The 20088-nt window shown below is 41.5% G+C and overlaps 1 protein-coding gene across 4 annotated transcripts; it reads left to right on the top strand.

Moving 5' to 3' along the window:
- The first annotated feature begins 937 nt into the window (after nucleotides 1-937).
- On the top strand, nucleotides 938-18559 carry LOC135250119 (muscarinic acetylcholine receptor M1-like). Of its 4 annotated transcripts, XM_064326094.1 has the most exons (4): nucleotides 938-1531; nucleotides 3441-3523; nucleotides 4606-4655; nucleotides 15039-18559. In XM_064326094.1, the coding sequence occupies exon 4, from the start codon at nucleotides 15170-15172 to the stop codon at nucleotides 16721-16723; it is 1554 nt and encodes a 517-aa protein (XP_064182164.1). In that variant the 5' UTR covers nucleotides 938-1531; nucleotides 3441-3523; nucleotides 4606-4655; nucleotides 15039-15169; the 3' UTR covers nucleotides 16724-18559. The 4 variants fall into 4 exon arrangements, with proteins under 4 accessions (XP_064182164.1, XP_064182163.1, XP_064182165.1 ...); XM_064326093.1 differs by lacking the exon at nucleotides 4606-4655; XM_064326095.1 differs by lacking the exons at nucleotides 3441-3523; nucleotides 4606-4655.
- Nucleotides 18560-20088: the final 1529 nt, after the last annotated feature.

Raw genomic sequence — 20088 nt, 5'->3', positions numbered from 1 at the left:
TCAGCTCAGCTCTGTGACTTCTGTCAAAAACGAACTTTGGCTAGTCTATCCAGAGAACTGTTTTTAAAACTAGAAAGAAAATACCCTTCTCAAAACAATGTAGTACTTCCTGGGTCTAACTTTTGGACTTGCATACACGCCCCGCTTCGCCCCTCTAGAAGGCCAGATAGGGGAGGGGCTTTCGCTCGAATGTGACTCACTCAAGTGAAATTCCAAGTTACAGTGCCCAAGGGTGTGACACAACAAACTGGACAACAACCTGGGGTTTGCGAGGAGAAAAAAAATCACAAAAAATGATTTTGGTACAAAATATAATGCTATCAACTGGTTTACATGCTCTTAAATGACCATTTTCTCAGTTTCTCCTGGAAGTGATTTTGGTTTTGTTCAATGAAAAATTTTCTTTTCATTTTTTTTCTATATTTGTAATCCCTGATCAAAATACATAAGGTTATTATTTTGGTCCCTGAAAGTGAAAAAATATTTTTTGAAATCAAGGACTAACCCTTGCACTCACCCTTCCCCTTGCTCCTGAACCGAACACTAAACTTGCCTCAACACTAACACGCTTACCGTTTTCCTAACCCTGACCCAAATTCTCACCCTAACCTTAATTATATACCTGGGAGCCTTCTCAAATATGAGATTATTTCAGTAATATGGATGAAAATAATTACTCTTTTGCGGTGACGCCCAGGGCTTACAATCAGGCTTAGAGTTAGGCTGTTGAACGAACAAGGCCCCTCTTTCAGACAGATTTTAACATTAGCAACTCCCCTAGGAGAGGTCCTCCCCAGGGGGCTCGGCTATTTTGCAGATGCATTCTGAAACTTGCGCGCGACTCGTTGGCAACCTGCCAGCGCGTCGGTTAGAGAATATAAAGCCCCGTTGACTCCAGGCCTGTGGTTTACTCATTAACGGGGCCAGAAGCTCCCGTCAGCTTGTTAGCCTCTCAAGGCAAACACATCACACAGATAAGGAACGCGCCACGGCCGTGAGCTCCACGCAACATGGATCCGTCGGGCAACCTATACTCTTCTCTGCTTTTTAATAATTCCTTTCTCAACATCCTCAGATCACTCAATGGGCTGTAAAAGACATCACCCTCTGGCGCCACAGCCGGACAATTAGCCTCCGTTTTTTATTTTCTAACTCCATGTTTCTTTATCTCGGTCGGTGCAGAAAGGGTGGGGGGGCGGACTACTGGTAAACACCATGGAAATTCATAAGAACTTAGTAATTACATTTTCAGCTTAATCTCAATAAACAGATGTTTTACAGCACCGGCCTGTGTAATGTTTGGTGCAATATCTTTTACAGCCAGCCAAAGATCATACACTGAGCCTTGAGTGTTTATTAGTTGTTTGCGCAGGCATTACCTCAGACAAGGGCAGGCTGTAATGCTGGAGTTTCATAATTAGTCACAAATATAAATACAAACCAATTGTAGTGCTTCTCTTTCCGCACCCGTCAGCCATCGGGAAGGACACGTGGAGACACGGAAGTCTGTTCAGGAATTCAGAAGTTAGAGGTAAGATCACGGATTGCCATATTCCGTAGCACAGACTTTCTAGAGATGTATAGCAACACACTAGAGCAACTCCATCCATACCTATTCCTGTACTATACAACATAAACAATAATTCAGAAAAGCAAGAAGCCCTGTAAGTACATAAGGAGATTATTACAACTGCAAGCTGAGCATCAGCATGCCCACATATATATGTACATCTGACATATTGTTCATCTACAGTGCTACATTGGATCATCCCCTGGTGTCTACAGAAAGGTTCAATCAAGTTCACACTGGAAAACAGAGGGCTGCTGGGAGATTCCCGCTGGGTATCAGGATGGAAGAGAAAACTAGAGCTTTTTACCTCTACGCTAGAATAGGTTTCAGACCACATAGAGCAGAATAATGTAAAGAGAAAAAAACCTCCTAAACTTCTGTAAACTTCCTCAGACACTGTGTATGAGGGATTCTGGTGATGCAATTTAAAAAAAAATCAAGATCTAAACAGTTATCCATGAAACAATCATTTAGACTCTGTTTCTAGAAATTGAATGTTTTTGAAGAGTATTTAAATGGTAGGTCAGTTAAAACTACTGACCTAACTGATTGTCTTGCTGAAATCAAGTGAAATGAAACAACTGGCAATTTAAATTCTTAGTCATTTGAAAGTAGTGATACGACCTCTTACTCACCTCTACTGACAAGTCACAGATACTCTTGTGTTCAGTGCCATTCATGAAAAATAATAAACAAACTAAAATGATATGTTCTGCTTAAATATTTAACAGCATAGCATGACGTTTACTATTAAACTGATTCTGAACAATTCAGTATTCATTTATTATGATTTTTAAGAAATCTTACGCTTGGAAGAGAATTTGAAATGGTACTGAACAATATGAGTCCTTGTGTGGTTGTATTAAAATGAAACTAAATTAAAATTCAATAATTGATCTTCGGTAATCTGATAAGCATTCTTTCTGAGGTGGCCTGTTATATGGTAGTGAGGTAGTAAGAATTCTCAATGAGAATTTTAATAAAACTTTATAAATGCACTTTGTGAAAATAACTCTGCAGGGGATTAAAATCTCTTATCTCTTGGTTGCGGTGTTAAGTCAGTTTAAAGGTAGGTTTATTCTGTGCTCAGTCGGCACTGGCTACCTTGTTGCCATAATTTATGCATGAGAGCTCAGTAACTGAGGGTGGCCCAAGTCAGGAGAGAGCACACAAGTCCACTATGGATGGTGAGGTCACCCCAAACAGAACATCATTTTAGAACATATTCCAAATCCTTCCTAATTTTTGTCAGATTGCTAGAGAAAAGGTCCCGAAGGATTATGCGGAGCCAAATAGGCCTTTTCAATATCACCTGACATAGTATCTAGTCATAAAGGTGTTACAATGATTTATTTAGTCAATTTTTTACATGTTATACATGTTTTTAAAGGTCAAATGGTCAAATGAAAAGGCAGCCAGCTAGAAGTTGCACTTAAGTCGCACTATAACTATTTGTGAAATCCAACCAGGCTTGGACTCACACAGTCAAAACACTCATTAGATTAAGTTGCGTGATTGAGGCCTCAGAATGAAAATGGACGCTTCTCTGACCTCCAAGATGAGTTGTGTTGCATCTGTCCCTGAGGGCCATGAGAAAAAAAAAGATCTTGCCATCCAATCCATCCAATCAGACCTTGTTCAGGGTCCCAGTAACAGAACACAGTTAACTTTGCCATCACTCCTGGTAGCGCTGTCCGTCTCTCGTCAAAATGCCAGTTCTGCTCTTCCTTTGAAACTCTTTTCCTTTGTTTACCACATCTCCCTCTCTCTCTCTCTCTCTCTCTCCCTCTCCCTCCCTCTCTCTCTCTCTCTCTCTCTCAGACAGATCATCAGTTCAGGTAGTAAATTGTGTGTGCTTCTGTTTTTCTAGTTCCTGAGCTGTACATCACTGTCATATAACAGCCTGGACAAGACATGCAGATCACCTTATTGACAACTATCAAGGACAATAAGGTACTCATGGCAGTTTGAAAAATCATTTGATCTTATTGAATGGTCGCTACTTCATTATGTAGGCTATTTGTTACAATTTGTATATGACAACAACAATCATGCATATACAAGAATGTATGCCGTGACAGGAGTGGTGGTCTTAGTCCTGCACAAAAAATTGTTAAAATGCATTTTAGCAGCCATTGTATTAGAGCTATTCGACAAACTGCGCCAGTACATAACAAGAATATTTGGCACTTCAGAGATCAAACACACTTCCAACAAACCATTCCTAGTGTGCATTAAGCAGGACATGCCATTATTTATATATCAGGCTACATATAACATTCAATCAATAACTGCCAAACATGTATTATGCGGCACTATGATCAGGCATGCTTTTCGGTCTATTTAAACTTGCCCACCAATCAAACATTCCAACCATTTATTTGTCTACTGTCAATACAGTTATATTGTTTATATAATGAAAATGTCACTCGATAAACTGCTGCAGACGGTCCTAACGACTAATGACTATTTCAGGCTTCCAATATTTATACCTCACGAAGGGTGAAGTAACATGACGTTGAACACAAACGAAAGAAAGTTCATTATTCAGTGAAGTTCAGTTCCGCTTACTGGAGGGACCAAATTGTCAGGGACAATGACGTTGTAAACTTTTCGCTTCTCTCCAATTTCAAAATGGAATGAGTTGTTTGGGAATAACTTGTCGAGGACGTTGGAGGTCTCAGTCACCGGCATTATGTTTGTATTGAAAGCGAAATTACACAGTATTTATCCTTGTTGATAGGTTAGAGCCGTTAGCTACGGTATACTTCGGGTCTCCATTCAGAAGCGCACTTTTTTCACTGCCACAGCGCAGACGCTATCATTCCACGTTACAGTGACTAAGGCAGCAACACAATGGAGAAAGCAGAACTTTTTGTCTAATTTAACAACAATGTAGCTTGAAATTAAATCTGATTTTTACATTTTTAAAGTAAGTGAAACTTTGCGAGTCAGTTTCTGGAGTTTCCACTGTGTCCTCAACATGTATTATCAACCAGATTTTTTTTTTTTTTTTTTTTGATAACCGCCTATAGTATTCTGCTCTGAGAAGTCTGGGGCACTTAACTGATTCGCTTTGAAGGTGGTAAGTACATGCATTAAATAAAATTATTTTAATAGTTTATAATATAGTCGTAAATAAATTATTTGCTATCGTTTGCTGTCGTTGGGTTGACTCTGTAATGATCTTAATTTTTGAAGAAGGTGTGAGTAAAGCTTGTCTAGAAAGGATTTACGAAACTTTCTGCATAGATTAGAAACCCCCTGAAAATTTATGCTGCGGCAGTCAGTGTAGCCTACGCCACGAACAACGCCAAGCATTTATTTAACTGGGGATGTATTGCAAATAACAAAATTAATTGGCACGTGAATACTAATTTAAAAAAATTGAATTCCTTGAACAGTCAAAGGGTTTTTTACGTATAACATATTAGCGAATTCCATTAGTAATTTACAATTTTTTACGTACAGCAAACACTGGCTATTTTGTATAATGGCCAGAATTGCTTATAAAATAAAGTTACATTATATTGGAGACAGAATTGTATAGGATTGTAATTCAAACACATGGAACTGCCGAAAAATCTTCTGGCCAGCACCTGCGAAGCTTTGTAGGACGTATCGACAGAATGGGCTTTTAGATAGATGTCCTTCTGATGTCACGGAGTGTTGTAAGCGATGACGCCACAGAATTAACGGAATTAAGGAAAGTTAAGGTGAAAACAACAGCGGTTTCTATTTTTAACTTGGATGTGTTTGACGCGCGCGGAAAATTGGTGGTGTATCTGTGCCGTCTCATGCCAGGAAAAGCTGACTCCGGAAAGGACTGTATATCATCCTTGTCACATTGTGAAGTGGGGTGATGTTGCAAGTAATGTAATTTTCCATCACTCTTATATGCCCAATATGGATTAAGCGCATAATCTAAATGAGTGATCAACGACCAAACTAGAGTGTTTGCTTTCCAAGACATCACCTTCTGTTGAGAACATTTATATCCCCTCCAATGTGTAAGGCTACTAACTGGAAGTACTTGCTTCACTAAATAAATAGATGTGTTAGCTATATTTTAAACACTCCGGGCCACCATTAGTGGGTTTAAAGGTGTTGATAATTCTTGGGGTCCACAGCTTTCGGGGCCCACAGTTTTAAAAAATCAAATTGTTTTATTAAAAAAGTGGGGCCCAGTGCAATATTCTTTCAGGGGTCTCAGAATTCTTAACTTCGCCTCTGTGAACACTATACATCGTCTATGGATTGTTAGTGTTTTGAATGAAAATGCATGAAATGGGGCAATGATGAAATATGTACAAAAATAACATAAAATTTAAATTACGAAAATATTTCTATGCTATAATGCATGTGGTGTATTTTGCATCATGACCTCTCAATAAATATCACCTTAATTTTTGTAAAGGTATAGCCACAATTGCTTAACTTCAAGCATTATCTAAATCAGCAGCATGAAACTTTGTCAAGGGCACTTGATTTAATGCCAATGTTTGAATCCTAGGTGGGTCATATTTGTATACCTGTTTTATTGCCATAGCTCCTTTCCGTGTGGTACTTTAACTCACGCCAAATAGAAAAAAAAAACGCATAGCATTGTTTTGTTTTGGGGTTTGTTTTTTTTTTTGCTGCCCTGAGGGTTGGCTAGCATCAGTTGGCACAGTGTGCATTTGGTATCATTTGCCTTGGGGCCCATCCACAGAATAGACCAGTGCTTCTTTGACAGGATAAGCCTACAGCAGCCCTTCCAGTGATTGTCTCGCTCACTACATGCCACAGAACTGCAGTAGAACTGGCACTGATTGGAGAAGCGACACAATCTTTCATTGCTCTGTTTCCTGTACTCTTCTGCTGAGTAGCTAGGGCTGCTGATGCAACAGTAACCCTAGGAGGTCTGTAGCCAGCTTACCTGACAAAGCTTAGTTGTGTTTCACTGCTACAGCCACCCGTTTAAAGTTGGCCCAATGACGCAGCCCAGAGACCCAAACTAGGGATGTGAACCTGAGTTTTTAAATGATGGAAAAAGAGAGCACCCACGGCATAGTCAGGAGGAAGCACTTACAGTTAGTGAGTCAGTCAGAGTTGCTGCTCGAAGCCTTGAGCGCTGGAATGCATTGCAGTTGAACATGTATAAAATGCCAGTGGAATAACTCTTTAGATCAGCCATTGGAGGATTTTTACACAGGTACAGAAAAGACCTGTTGGACAATGGGTGCCAACAGGCCTCTGTCACAGTGGTTGGAACGATCTCCATTGCTGGCTGTTGTGGGAAAGTTAATGTGATATCGCTCAGGTGTAAGCTGGTGTGTTTGTTGTATTAATGTGACTTTGTAAAGTTGATTTATAATGTCATGTGACTGGCTCGAATGGACATTTTCATTTTTTAAAATTACTTAATTTTATATGCATAGTATTACTGGATTCAGAGCTGATTTTTGAATCTGGTAATGGCATCAGTTTAGTGTGATATGGCTATACCATAAAAACAAAGTTTCAGCAAATGCCTGGTCAAAGGAAGTAAACAATATCTCAGAATCATCACAGTTGTCTTTTTTTTACTTTTGTGGTTAGCCTTGACAGTGCCCAGGAAGACATGTCTTCCCTACTCAGTTTTCAGTCCCCCTTTTGCTGTCAACTCAATGTAAATATTCCAAGTTGTTTTAGATGTGACCAGTTCCTGAATATATTGTATTTCTGAGGTAGTAAATAGGTCCTGGTTTTTTCAGGCTGAAGTATCACCCTCAGACATGTTATGTATCTTTGGGACTGCACAGCATACATCATACATATTCTATAACTCGTGTTTACAGCTGTATTTTTACAATCAAGATAAAGCAACTTGTCCTAGACAAGAGCGGTCTTTAACTTTTCATTTGAACCCGCATTCAAATAGAGTGCATTATCCACCAATACCTTTTTTCCCTTGTGGCTTGCACTCGTCAGGTAATTCTATCTTTCAAATGCCATTTTTAAAATGCCATTTAATACCGTTTAAACATATTTTTTGACTGTACTTTTTGAACTATTTGACAGTGCTTCAGATTCTGCTGGAGCAGAATTAGATGTTTCTGGCTTTCAATGCCTCTATGGGGGCTCCCAATATGTACAGCACTGAGGACCCTTATTCAAGGGAGAAAACTGGTGTAGCTGACTAAGTGCTGCCTGAACAGAATTAAAAACAAAGTCTTTCAAGGCATGGGCTAGCAAGGGGTCACAACAATAAAAAAAAATAGTAACAATTACATTCCATATAACATCTAATCTGCATCTCGCTCATTTTTTGAGTTAAGTCTGCTCACTGTTAAGTTTGTATTGTCTTTATAAATGGTGAAGAGATGTCCTAGGTGTTGGGTATCTGTGCTGACTCATAACATTAACAGTGAGTCAGGAGTGAGTCAGATGTGGCCTGGTGCACAAACATGGTGTTTTCTATTGACAGTGCTGTTCGGCTCTGCCTCGACAGCCTTTCACCGACACTCCTGCTTGACCAACCCTTTTATAATTCATTTGACAACATCCACTTTGCCACTTTTGCACTTATGTAAGCCACGGCTGTCATTTCAGAACTGTATTGGGTGTCCAGGCCCAGGGTCCTCACGGTTTCAGTTCGTACAATTACATCCTCAACAGCTGTTTTTCTAGCTTGTGAAAGTGAAATTATCCATCTTGAATTAATCTTGAAGAGGTGAACATGCATATTGTGTAAATTTTTTATTTAACCAATATTTAACCAGGAAAACCTCATTGAGATGGAAATCTCTTTTGCATGGGGGACCTGACATGAAACACAAAGTTACCCAACAAGACTTACACCTAACAAAATGTACAAACATCAAATGGGGAATGAGACAGACGTGTATCAATAATTAAAAGTAGAGAAGAGGTTAAAAGCAGGTGCATACTTCAGTAAACGGGTGTAAATAATTTCAGTGCAGTTCTATAACATAGATGCATTATATTTAAACTTATGTATGCAGTCCTGGAGGTAGGGCAGGGGATCGGAAGAATGGTAGTTCTTTCCAATGCACTTCCAAGCAGGAGAATACCAAACACTGGACCCGGATGGACCCGGATCCAGACAGCTCAATTCCGGTCCACAAAAGACGAGAAGGGTGCCTGTCCTTTTTTTATTCTATTTTAATTGTTTTATTGAAGTCATTTATACAGTGAAGCCTTTCGTTCCATATGCAAACCGCCTGCAGACGCAAAGGCTACTATAAACCTCCAGGACTTGGGCCAGCAGGTCTTGGGCCACGCATACCTGGCCTAGCCTGCGAGACTGTTAAGATTAGGAGGACGCTGCCTGCTAAGAAAGGCAAGGAACAGAATGCTAACAGAACAGCCTGACCTTGTCGGCAGGAGCTGTATGTTCCAGGCAAAACGACATGCCAAGCGCCAACCCTCACACACCAGGCTATGTCCTCACACACCAGACTATGTCCTCACACACCAGACTATGTCCTCACACACCAGGCTATGTCCTCACACACCAGACTATGTCCTCACACACCAGGCTATGTCCTCACACGCCAGGCTATGTCTTTTTGCACATTATGACTGATGCAGCGATTGTATCACATATAGAGCAGTGTGTATTCTATAGTTTTCTTTCTTAGTTTCTAAATAGGCTCATTTGACGAAATTTTTATACGTTTCGATTTGTTTTCAATGTGTCAATCACCGTCTTTATATAGCAATATGAGGCAATCCCTTACTGAAGTGGAGCATACTGGAAGTATATTTAATTAAACTAAAATAGTATCAATGTATTGCAACACTTGACAATATATTAACACATATACAGATTGTTTCAGATTTCACAATATATTTAATTACATTTTTTTAATACAGTGCAATATATTGTGTATTTATTCATATTGCAGTTGCTTTAGTATAGTTTTATATATTTAGTACATTTTCTGTTGTTTTAGTATATTTGCCACCCATAATTGCATGAAATTTCATATGCCGGGCTACAGTATTCTGGGCTAATAAGAAATAAAGTACAGTTTACTTTACAGATTTTCTTTCAGGAGGTATTGTTGGAAGTGACCTTGACCGAGTTTACATAGTAACAACAATATTCCATTCATTAAGATAACAACCTCCTTGTGCAGAGCCCAGTGCTTTACCCATTATATTTTACTAGTCCACGCTTCTACCCTGCTGCATGTTTCTAGATTGTACAATTTAATCATTTAGCAGATGCTTTTAGCCAAAGAGACTTAAAAAGTACATTTTGTGTGGTAAGCAAACACCACAAGAACAAGAGATATGCAAGGCATGGCACTTAAGTTAACACTCTTAAGTGCTAATGTCTCAAGACCTACAAGATAAAGGGAGAGGAGAAGGGTCTTTTTTTTGCGTGTACGTTAGTTTGAAGAGGAGAGTTTTCAGACCTTTGTGGAAGACGGCCAGTGAACATGCTTTCCTGACTGATTGGGGGAAAGTCATGTCACCATGGCGAGGAGGGCAGAGGAGAGCCGAAAGCTGTGAGGAAGGGCTGCTGGGTACTCAAAGACATGGGACAGCCGGCCGAGAGGATGCTGTACAGAGAGGTCTGGGTGGAGCGTACGGTGTAATCACTGTCTGAAGATAGGTAGGGTTAGGATCACTTGCAGCTCGGTATGCTGGGGCAAGTGGTTTGAATTGAATTTAGAGGGCAACTGGAAGCCAGTGAAGGGCGGTGATGTGATGAGTGTAAATTCAGGCAGGTTGAAGACTAGGTGGGCAGCAGTTTTTTGGACCAGCTGTAGTTGCTTCGATAGCACAGGCTGGTAGGCTGGTCAGTGTAGTGTTGCAGTGGCCCAGATGAGAGATCCTCGACCAGGAAGGGGTGGGCTCTCTGACGGTGTGTGAAGGGAGAACCCCATAGCTTTCTATCTGTCCATGATGATTTACAGAGTTCTACGCTGTCAAAGTCTCTATCCAAGCTTAGGAGGAAGGTCAGGGGCCCAAGGAAAAGATACTACAAAGAACAGAGAACACAGACTCTCAAAATGAGGAAACGCTGTGCGGAATAGACTTCTGCGATATTCCCACAGGAAGCCGCCGGACCCTCTCAGGCCATACGGTGCCCTAGCCGGACGCGCGTCCCCCCGTGGGACGTGCGTGAGCACGGGAGCGCTCGTGTTTGAGTTCCTTCTCTGTGTCCGGCGTGCTTTGGCGCAGGTGGAGCGCTTGCCGAGCGCGTTTCGTGGAGAATTACGGCACAGCTGTCCGTGGACCTTAATCCCCAGAGCTGGAGAGAAGGATCTGCATCCGTGGCCCCGGACCCAGTGCTGTTTGCAGAGATTAGAGTTCGGTACGTGCATACAGTAAGGAGGACCCGCCCACCAATCGCCAAACAACACAGGCAATGTGTGTTTTCCTGCTACTGCCTGGTCCAGAGCTCTGCCCTACCAATGAATAATGTAGGTGTGCAGCCCACCCCCCCAGTCCCCACCCCCGATTTTACCATTACTCATTCGGCTTGAAAAACATTGCTCAAAGAAACATTCACTATTATGCAACCTATCGCACAGGTGATGTTTTCCAACAAGGTATATATTCTGGATGTAACATATATGCTACAATGTTTTTATATGTCTTTAAAAATTTGACACACCATTTATTATTTTTTAAAATATATATACTGTGCCATTTAGGACTTAGACACCTGTTCAATACCAGATTTTTTTTCATAGTTCCTGAACAGATGTCCTTATCCAGGGCAACCATTATCCATGTCTATACTTTTTAGCACATTCTATAATCCATTTATATTGCTGGATTTATTTATTTATTTTTTTCTAATGCGTGTATTACCTTGTCCAGCCCAGTGCTCAACTTTTGTGCGTGGCTATCAGACCCTCGTGCTGTGTTTTTGCATGGGTCTGTCTTAGTACGTGACATATTCTTAAGAAGTTAATCTCATGCATCCGAAGAGTTAAAGTCATGCTAAAGTTAAGAGTATTCAGAGCTTCCCTTTGTGAACATCTTGGCCAGCAGACGTTCAGCAAAGCAGCCAGTAGCAAATAATATTCCTGTAATGATGGTGACAAAATGTTATCATGCCGTGTTTGGACGGAACATTACATCCTGTAAAGCGGTACGAGGATTAAATGAGTTAGTGCGGACGGAACAGGGCTGTGTGGGGCCCTGACTGGCCCGTGCTCAAAAATCGGAAAATTCCCAAATGTTCAGTACTGTATTTGGTAAGATGCAGCTGCATACAGATACAAAGTAAATGCTTAACGTCCATGAGGACATCTAGACGTTTGAGCCGTTTCGGAAAGACCACAGCAAAACAAAGCTGATTACATTGTTTCAGCAGGTAAAATGTTTCTTTTTCTTTTTTTTTTTAAACGTTATCTCTCATAGCGCAAACTGCGTGACAAAAAGTAATCAAAAGACATTGTGGCTGAGGTATTTTACACAAGATAAACGACTGCTTCCGCTTGATTCACCTGGGCAGCTGGCCAAACTATTACCATATCTAGATTATGGCAAACATACTGCTGGCCCAGGTCAATCTTCATTGCTTCTAGCTAACCTAAGGTGTTGTAGCGTATCTAACGCTAACTACTAAGGCAATTTGACTCCTGAATATATGTGAAATCTATATAAAATGGTGCAGTCAATAATAAAACTGAATTAACATGCTCTATCAAATGGGAGGTAAAAATTAATCACTTGCAACATGATAAGGAAAACGACTGAATTTAAAGCATATTTGTATCACCATACGCAACATGGTTGCCATGCCTTGTGATTTTGCCAGTTGTGATTCACGTATGGTCAAAGAAGAATGTTGCACTTGTTGTATGTCGCTCTGGATAAGAGCATCTGCTAAATGCCTGTAATGTAATGTAATGTAATGAATGTTCCAGCATTGAAATGATTATAATTCACCTTTGTGAGTTTACTCGCAACAATTTCACCACATACATTTGTGTACATTAGCTATATTAGCCATGTGTGGTGGACAATATTTATATACAGTATCTGCACATCATCAGGACGTCTCCTGTGATTGCATGCATCCGTAGTAGTGATTTGGCGCCAACAAGATAAGTAAAGAAAAGAGTCAAATAAAGAGATAGCAACGACAAAAAGCTTCAAACGTTTTGCCACACAGTACTGCGAGAAAAGGAACTCTTGTGAAATACTCAAAGGGACTATTTCATGAAAGTGACAGATTATAAAACAATTAAATCCTTAGAAATGAGTAGGCTACAGTAGGCTGGGTCTAATGCCATTTTTATATGGCCAGTGTGACAAGAAAAAATGTCATCTTCATTTTACATTTGTTTGAACTGTCTGTTTGAAGATGATTTGGCTCCAAGGTGTGTATGGGAGGCTGTTTAAGCTTGAGTTTGCATTCTGAGATTTTTTTTGTCCTGGGGTTGTTTTGATGATGGATGATGGACTCTCCCAGGTCATTGGACTTGGGACCTGGAAAGCACTATTAATGACATAAAAGCAATAACTCAAAGTACACATCTGTCACCATCACAAATGTCAGTGTATTGTTGTACTTATATACGTTTCATTTATATATTTCTGGGACTAGTGATTAAAATACCTTCATTCTGCCCATGAAATTTACAAAGCAACTTTGTGCTAGAATGCCTGCCCTAGTCACTGTACATTTGCCAGAAACTGGGAAGAGACTTTGGCAATATGGACCAATGGGAACATCTCACAGCAGGATTATGGACTGATTACAGATGGCAGTGGCCCCTTGTACACTGTTTACGGTCTTCTCCTAGCACCAGGTCATAGGTTCAATCCCCAGTTGAGCTGTACTGGCACATATTATCTGTCTGCTGTAAGCTCAGTTTTTTATTTGATTTGATATTTTGATATTTTAAATAAGGGTTATTGTGAAATGTATATGTAAGATAACATTAATAACCTTTGCTCTGAATATATTACATAATGTTCATTTCTGATTAAATACTTTGCAGCCAGTCTATTATAGCTCCACAATTTTGTGAAGCTATAATAGTGTCCTAGAAAGGTACAAAATTTATTGCCTGAAGTATGAGTACTGGTATGATTACTGAGCTTGTCGGTCCCACGGAAATCCAGATGAATGCTGGGTGAATGAGTTTAAAAGACAAGAATCCTAGGATTACCCACTTCAATCATCTGTAAAACATTTTTAGGGAGATCACTGAGAATGTTTTCAGATATGAATCATATCTAATTTTATGACACTAAAAGAACGGTCTTTACAAACAATTTGTCCCAAGGTGACAAAGTATACAGCTCTGGAAAAAATCAATCAATTTTACGTGAAAGTGGACAGTAACAGCACGTAATTATTATAAATGTACTGACTTCCATTGGGAAAGTGTTTGTATGCTGGTTTTAACTGGGGAATAGCAGCTACTGAATATTTACTTTCATTGGTTAAGAGCAGCTATGGAAACGAATTAAAAGTGCAGGTATGGTGGACTGAAAAAGATAGAAACTGACCCTACCAACTGCCTTACATTTGTGTGCATTGCTCTTTGGGCAAGTGGGAACATGCTCTTGACTTGTATATACCGTATGTTGTATATCACTCAAGCAAACAGAGTTGACACCTCAAAGCACACTCTGCTCTGCTGCAGTTTGGATGTTCTGTTGTGGGTGGCACAGTAATAATATGTAATACTGTATACTTTTGTTCATCCTTCTGACCAGAGCTAATACTGCCATCTATTCACAATGTACAGTGTACAGGACATCCTGGAATTGACTCCAGATTTATTAGAAAGTATTATACCACTATCTAAAGAATGTTCATCTTTTCAAAGCTGAATTTCAACATGCTGATCTTGAATAAAAATGTTAGCAAAGCCGACTAGCTTGTCTGCATCTGAAGCCTAGCGACAGTTAAAACGAACATGTGAAAAATAATAAAATAAATACCGGAAGACATGTTTGAATGTGAAAGTTAAAGTAGGATTAGTCACGCACTCATCATGAGAAGCAAACAGTCACCAGATCCTGCGCATGCCAATTTGGCTACCTCTCACTTCATCATTAAAACATCTTATCACAAAGTCAATAGCCCCTTGGTTGTTATACCGGACAAAAAGTAGTAGTATATCAAACACTATCTGTACACCATAGATGACTGGCTATTTAGTGGGTGTGACATCAGACTGACCTCTTTGCTAAAAGTCATCCACTCTTCCTTGTCTGTTAGAAGGAAATAATAAAAAAGGTAAACTTCTGTACAGCCATATACTTCCTCTTCTCATGAAAGGTATAAAATATTTAACATATAAATATGTGACCTTTGTATACAGATATGATATATACTCAGCCACATTCATTTTTTGCTGAGATTGAGATGACAGGTCAGTATAATGAGCGATATACCGTAGATGCCCGCTCCTACTCATAAATGCACTGAAATGTATGCGTTTGTGTACTCATAGCTTAAAATTCACCAAATGTTCTTTTTTCTTTTTCCTCTCAGATTGTCCGTATGGCCAGAGGAGAACTACGACGGTTAAATCCAGTAAAATGGAGGTAGAAGCAGGACTGTAGGAACAATGGCCTCTCTGTTCAGCCACCTCCCATAGATTCTGACCCCCTCCCAGCAGCACCATGAACACCTCCTCTGCTCCTGATAATGTCACCCACGCCTTCACCAATCACACTGTCGATCCTCTGGGGGGTCACACCATTTTGGAGGTAGTCGTGATAATCCTCATCACTGGGCCTCTGTCCCTGGTCACCATCATCGGTAACTTGCTTGTCATGATTGCCTTTCGAGTCAACTGTCACTTGCGCACCGTCAACAACTACTTCCTGTTGAGCCTGGCTGTGGCCGACCTGATCCTGGGGGCGATTTCAATGAACCTCTACACCACCTACATCATCATGGACCGATGGATCCTGGGGAATCTGGCCTGTGACATCTGGCTGGCCATAGACTATGTGGCCAGCAACGCCTCGGTCATGAACCTGCTGGTCATCAGCTTCGACCGCTTCCTCTCCGTCACCAGGCCGCTCACCTACCAGGCCAAGCGCACACCCCGGCGGGCAGCCATCATGATCAGCCTGGCCTGGGCCATCTCCTTCGTGCTGTGGGCGCCCGCCATCCTGTTCTGGCAGCACGTGGTGGGGAAGCGGACGGTGCCCAAGGACAAGTGCTCCATCCAGTTTCTCTCGCAGCCCATCATCACCTTTGGGACGGCCATCGCCGCCTTCTACCTCCCCGTCACCATCATGATCATCCTGTACTGGCGGGTGTACCGGGAGACGGAGAACCGCACGCGGGAGCTGGCCGGGCTGCTGGGCTCGCCAGGGAGCGGAGCCTCGTCGCAGGGATCCGGCCAACGGCCGGTCCCCTCCAGCAGCCCCAAGAGCAGCAGCAGCAGCTCCGGAGAGGCGAACACTGTAAACAGCCCCGAAAGGCGGGGGCGGCCCCTGTGTGACTGTTTTGCCCTCCGACAGAAAGTACCGAGACCGACGAGGAGGAGAGGGCCAGACCAGCGGTTATCGGCTTGCACTGAGCAGAGCTACCTGGAGGCCAACAGTAACGGCAGCTGGAACGTGGTGGGGGATGAAGACTCCAGCTCCTCCACATTCACGGGGGAGGAGCCGGAGCCAGAGCCGGCTGAGAGAGAGATAAAAATCATGGTTAGGCCTGCACCTCTGATCCAGGTGACCGGTGCACTCAGAGGGGCACAAAAAGACCTGGAAGGTTCTAGGGTCTCCAGAGTGAAAGACTCCATAAGCAGCCAGTCGGGGAGCCAGTCCTCTCTCGGCCGAGCCAAACAGCTGTCCCCCAGCACTCCAAATAGGCCAAAAACAAAGAAGAGGCGAAGCACATCGCTCATCAAGGAGAAGAAGGCCGCCAAGACCCTGAGCGCCATCTTGCTGGCCTTCATCCTGACCTGGACACCCTACAACATCATGGTGCTGGTGTCGACATTCTGCAACGACTGTGTGCCCGACAAACTGTGGCAGCTGGGCTACTGGCTCTGCTACGTAAACAGCACAGTCAACCCCATGTGCTATGCCCTCTGCAACGAGTCCTTCCGGGTCACGTTCAAGATGCTGCTTCTCTGTCGCTGGGACAAGAGGAAGTGGCGTCGGCCTCACCACAGTGCCCCGCCCTCCCACAGGCCACATAAGTCCACCACCACAGTTTGAGCCCCCAAACTTCCAATTACACAAATGTCTGATGCAATTACTGATGTGGCAGCAGGCTGGTAAAATTACACAATTTTCCAAAGTTAACAAGAACTGTTTACTCTACCCCCTAAAAACTGGATTTTGCTTTTTTATTTCAAAGTAAAGTTCACCTTCATGCACACCCACTAACTTAAAGTTCTGGCTCCCCCTAGTCAGGATAAATGGCACAAACAATTTGCACAAGAAAAATCTAATAATCAAATGGCCTTGTTATTTTCTATGCATATTCACTGAGAACAGAATGAGTGATGACCTTTTCTGTATGCATTTAATGGTAACCACCATGAGTTAGCTGTCCTCAAACAGCTTTGGACTGAAGTTTGAGGACGGTCATTCAGGGCGTGGTCAATTGTGTCACCACAGTAGGTGCGATTTTGTGGTTGACTTACAGATTGCAAAAAAATAAAGTTGTATGTGTCTGTGGTGTGAACATATATGTGGCAACTTTATTTAAATATAAGGATCATTCAAGAGCCATGAGAAAATTATGAACAGTGTATGCCCATGTGTTGAGAATTCAATATATAGACTTGCACAGCCATTTAGAGGCTTTTTGAACTCTTCTCTCCCCCTTTCCAAGACAAACCACTGCCACATTTGATAAACTTGAGGAAAATATCAAAACACAGTCTAAACATTACAGATGATTCATACATTGCATGAAGTTCCGAATTCTTTTCAAGTCATGCTCTGTCCAAATAAAGAAATTCTGGCTGAGAATGTGGAAAAATTTGATTGAGGAAAATGGGTGCACATAAATAAGGAAGAACCTTACGCAGCTAGAGACGTTTCAAAGAGATGTTTGAGTTGTCAGGCCTCTGCATCTTCTGATATTAATGGTTGCTTTTGGCAACATTCAAAAGAAACAGAAACGCAAGCACCCAAGAGGCGAATGAACACAATACACCAGCTGCTTGATAATGTGGTTAAATGTTGCATCCATCAAACTTACATTTTATTGCATATATAAGTTAAGATATTAATTATTCTTGCCAGGAGGTGAGAATAGTTTTAGTGCTTTCCTCTAATCATTCTGTTACAGGGCCTGATTAGTCTTCTGAGTTCACAAGCAGAGGTGTATAATACCTATGGTACATCTGGGAATTAGCAGGCATTCATGGATGAAAATATGTGCTCATTCAGTGGTTTAAAGTTATTTCCCAAAGGATAATTCTCTGTTATTATCAGCCATTACTACAGAGTCTTAGACCACAACATTCTATGTAGATTGTAATTCTCAAACTCAGGAGCAAAAGGGTCAGCAGTATTCTGTTTTTGTGACAACCAAGTGTAGGGACAAGTGGGTGGCTTTTCCTGTTCAGGCACCGTTCTAGTGCATGGATAGATCCTACCGTCAGGAATCCCAAACGTGCCAGCCCTAACTGTGGCCCTGCAGGGATTCCAGTCTCATCGCTCTGTAGTGACCCCTGGTGGTCGGCGGAGCACCTACAGCCAGCTTGTCTAAAGCAGCATATTCAAAGCATCTGCACAAGCTTGGCTTGCGGCTTGCGGTGTGAAAAACAGCTGGAGACATCAGTTGTTATGGAGGAGTGTGTGTTCATCTACACTCCACTGCATCAGCCTCAGAGTTTCAGCATGAGCTCTCCAAATTGGAAAGAAAAGGGGGGGGGGGGAGTTATTAAACTACCTGGACATATTTAGCACTATATTCAAAAAGAGATACTGTATGTACGCATCTGTTATTGGGGAAAAGCCATCTGTAATACAGTACGAGGCCCCTTAATTGTTGTATGAAGACCAGGGCAGAGTGAAATAAACAGCTCTAAGATCAGATTTACATGGTGCTTTTTTCATGTAAACTTCTATGAGAAGCCAAGTCCTCCTTTCCTGGAAACCGCTGCTTGGTTGATCCACTCGGTGGCCTGCCTCCAGCATCAGCAGTCAAAGCCAGAGCAAAAAGCTTTTGTTTATGCCCCGTTTATTAATACTCAACACTGTTATGAATAACACCCTGTGTCTGAATAACAACATACACATGTATTTTTATCCGTCAGTTCTTGCGTGTGCTTATAGTATTTACGGTATGGTACATATGGTTTTAAAAATGAATAGCCTTCTTTCCCTGCAAAACCTGTCTTAATTGGGGTAAAAAAAAAAAAAACTCCTTACCCTTACTCTTCATGGGGACTGGCCCAAAATAAGGAACACTGGAGCACACATTGCTCAGGGCAAAAGACAGTTTTAATGATCAGGGTGCGCGACTCTTGTTTTTTGACTCTGAGGAAGACGTCAAAACATCAGTCTCACCCTGATCATTAAAACAGTGTCTTTTGCCCTGAGAAACGTGTGCGCAAGTGTTGCTTATTTTGGGCCAGTCGCAGTGAAATGTCTGGGTAGGGAGTTTATTTTACTCTAGTTTGACCGTCCTGGCCGCAGAGCATCTGTGCAGTTCTCTTTTATTTAGCTGGCTTGAAGCGAGTTGGGCATCTTCATTGCCTTAATTGAGTTTTGGGTCCTCTTGCACTAAATGTAGACACTCTGGAAATGACACTTCTCCAGAGCAACTAATAATGAAGGAGAAGATAACGGCATCTAGTTCAGTAGTAACAGAGCCAGACCTGGCTCATAAACTCCTCTCACCTGACTTAATATATACTGCGCTGTTCGGGGTACTTTTTAGGACATTTTAGGAGCCGTTAATTTGGATTTAAAAAATATGTATAAATGCATATACACTGTGCCACTAAGGCTACTTTTAGGATATTTTAAGAGCCGTTAATTTTAATTTAATTAGTTAATTTTTTATTTGGAACATGAAATATAGTGCCAATCATGGAACTTTTTAGGTCATTTTAAGAGCTATGCATTTTGATTTTAATGGATACATTTTTAACTAGACTATAACACACAATGACATAACATACCATTACATAAACTTAAAAAGTTTTGGGCCATTTGTTCCTCAGACAGCAAGAGGGAATCAGTTGTGCATCTGGTTGTGCGAGTAATGAGAGAATTAAAGTAATATAGATGGGGTACAGCCTCTGCTTTTCCTGGGAAGGACGTCAGCTGTGCAGATGATACAAAACTCAGGGCTTTTCATTTTGGAATCTACAAAGGATATCCAAGAAGATTAAAACTGAACCCAGAAGGCTGTAGAAATCTGGCAGATTAAGTCCTGCATTTGGGAAATAAAAGCTAAACCAGGACTGTGGATTGTGGAAAGAAAAAGAAAAATGAAACTGAGGAAATCAGACAGGAGTCCACTCATAATGTGATGCAGTTGGAGTACCAGATTCTCCAGTAAAATGGGATACACAGACTTGGTACTGTGCAGAAATTGTGACTGATTTTATTATTCA

This window comes from Anguilla rostrata, chromosome 3 (genome assembly GCF_018555375.3).
Source record: "Anguilla rostrata isolate EN2019 chromosome 3, ASM1855537v3, whole genome shotgun sequence".
Classification (NCBI taxonomy): domain Eukaryota; kingdom Metazoa; phylum Chordata; class Actinopteri; order Anguilliformes; family Anguillidae; genus Anguilla; species Anguilla rostrata.
This window is presented reverse-complemented; position numbering and strand designations above follow the sequence as displayed.

Excerpts from the sequence above, each read along its gene's own strand:
- LOC135250119 (XM_064326095.1), top strand. The coding sequence starts at position 15,170 with ATGAACACCTCCTCTGCTCCTGATAATGTCACCCACGCCTTCACCAAT.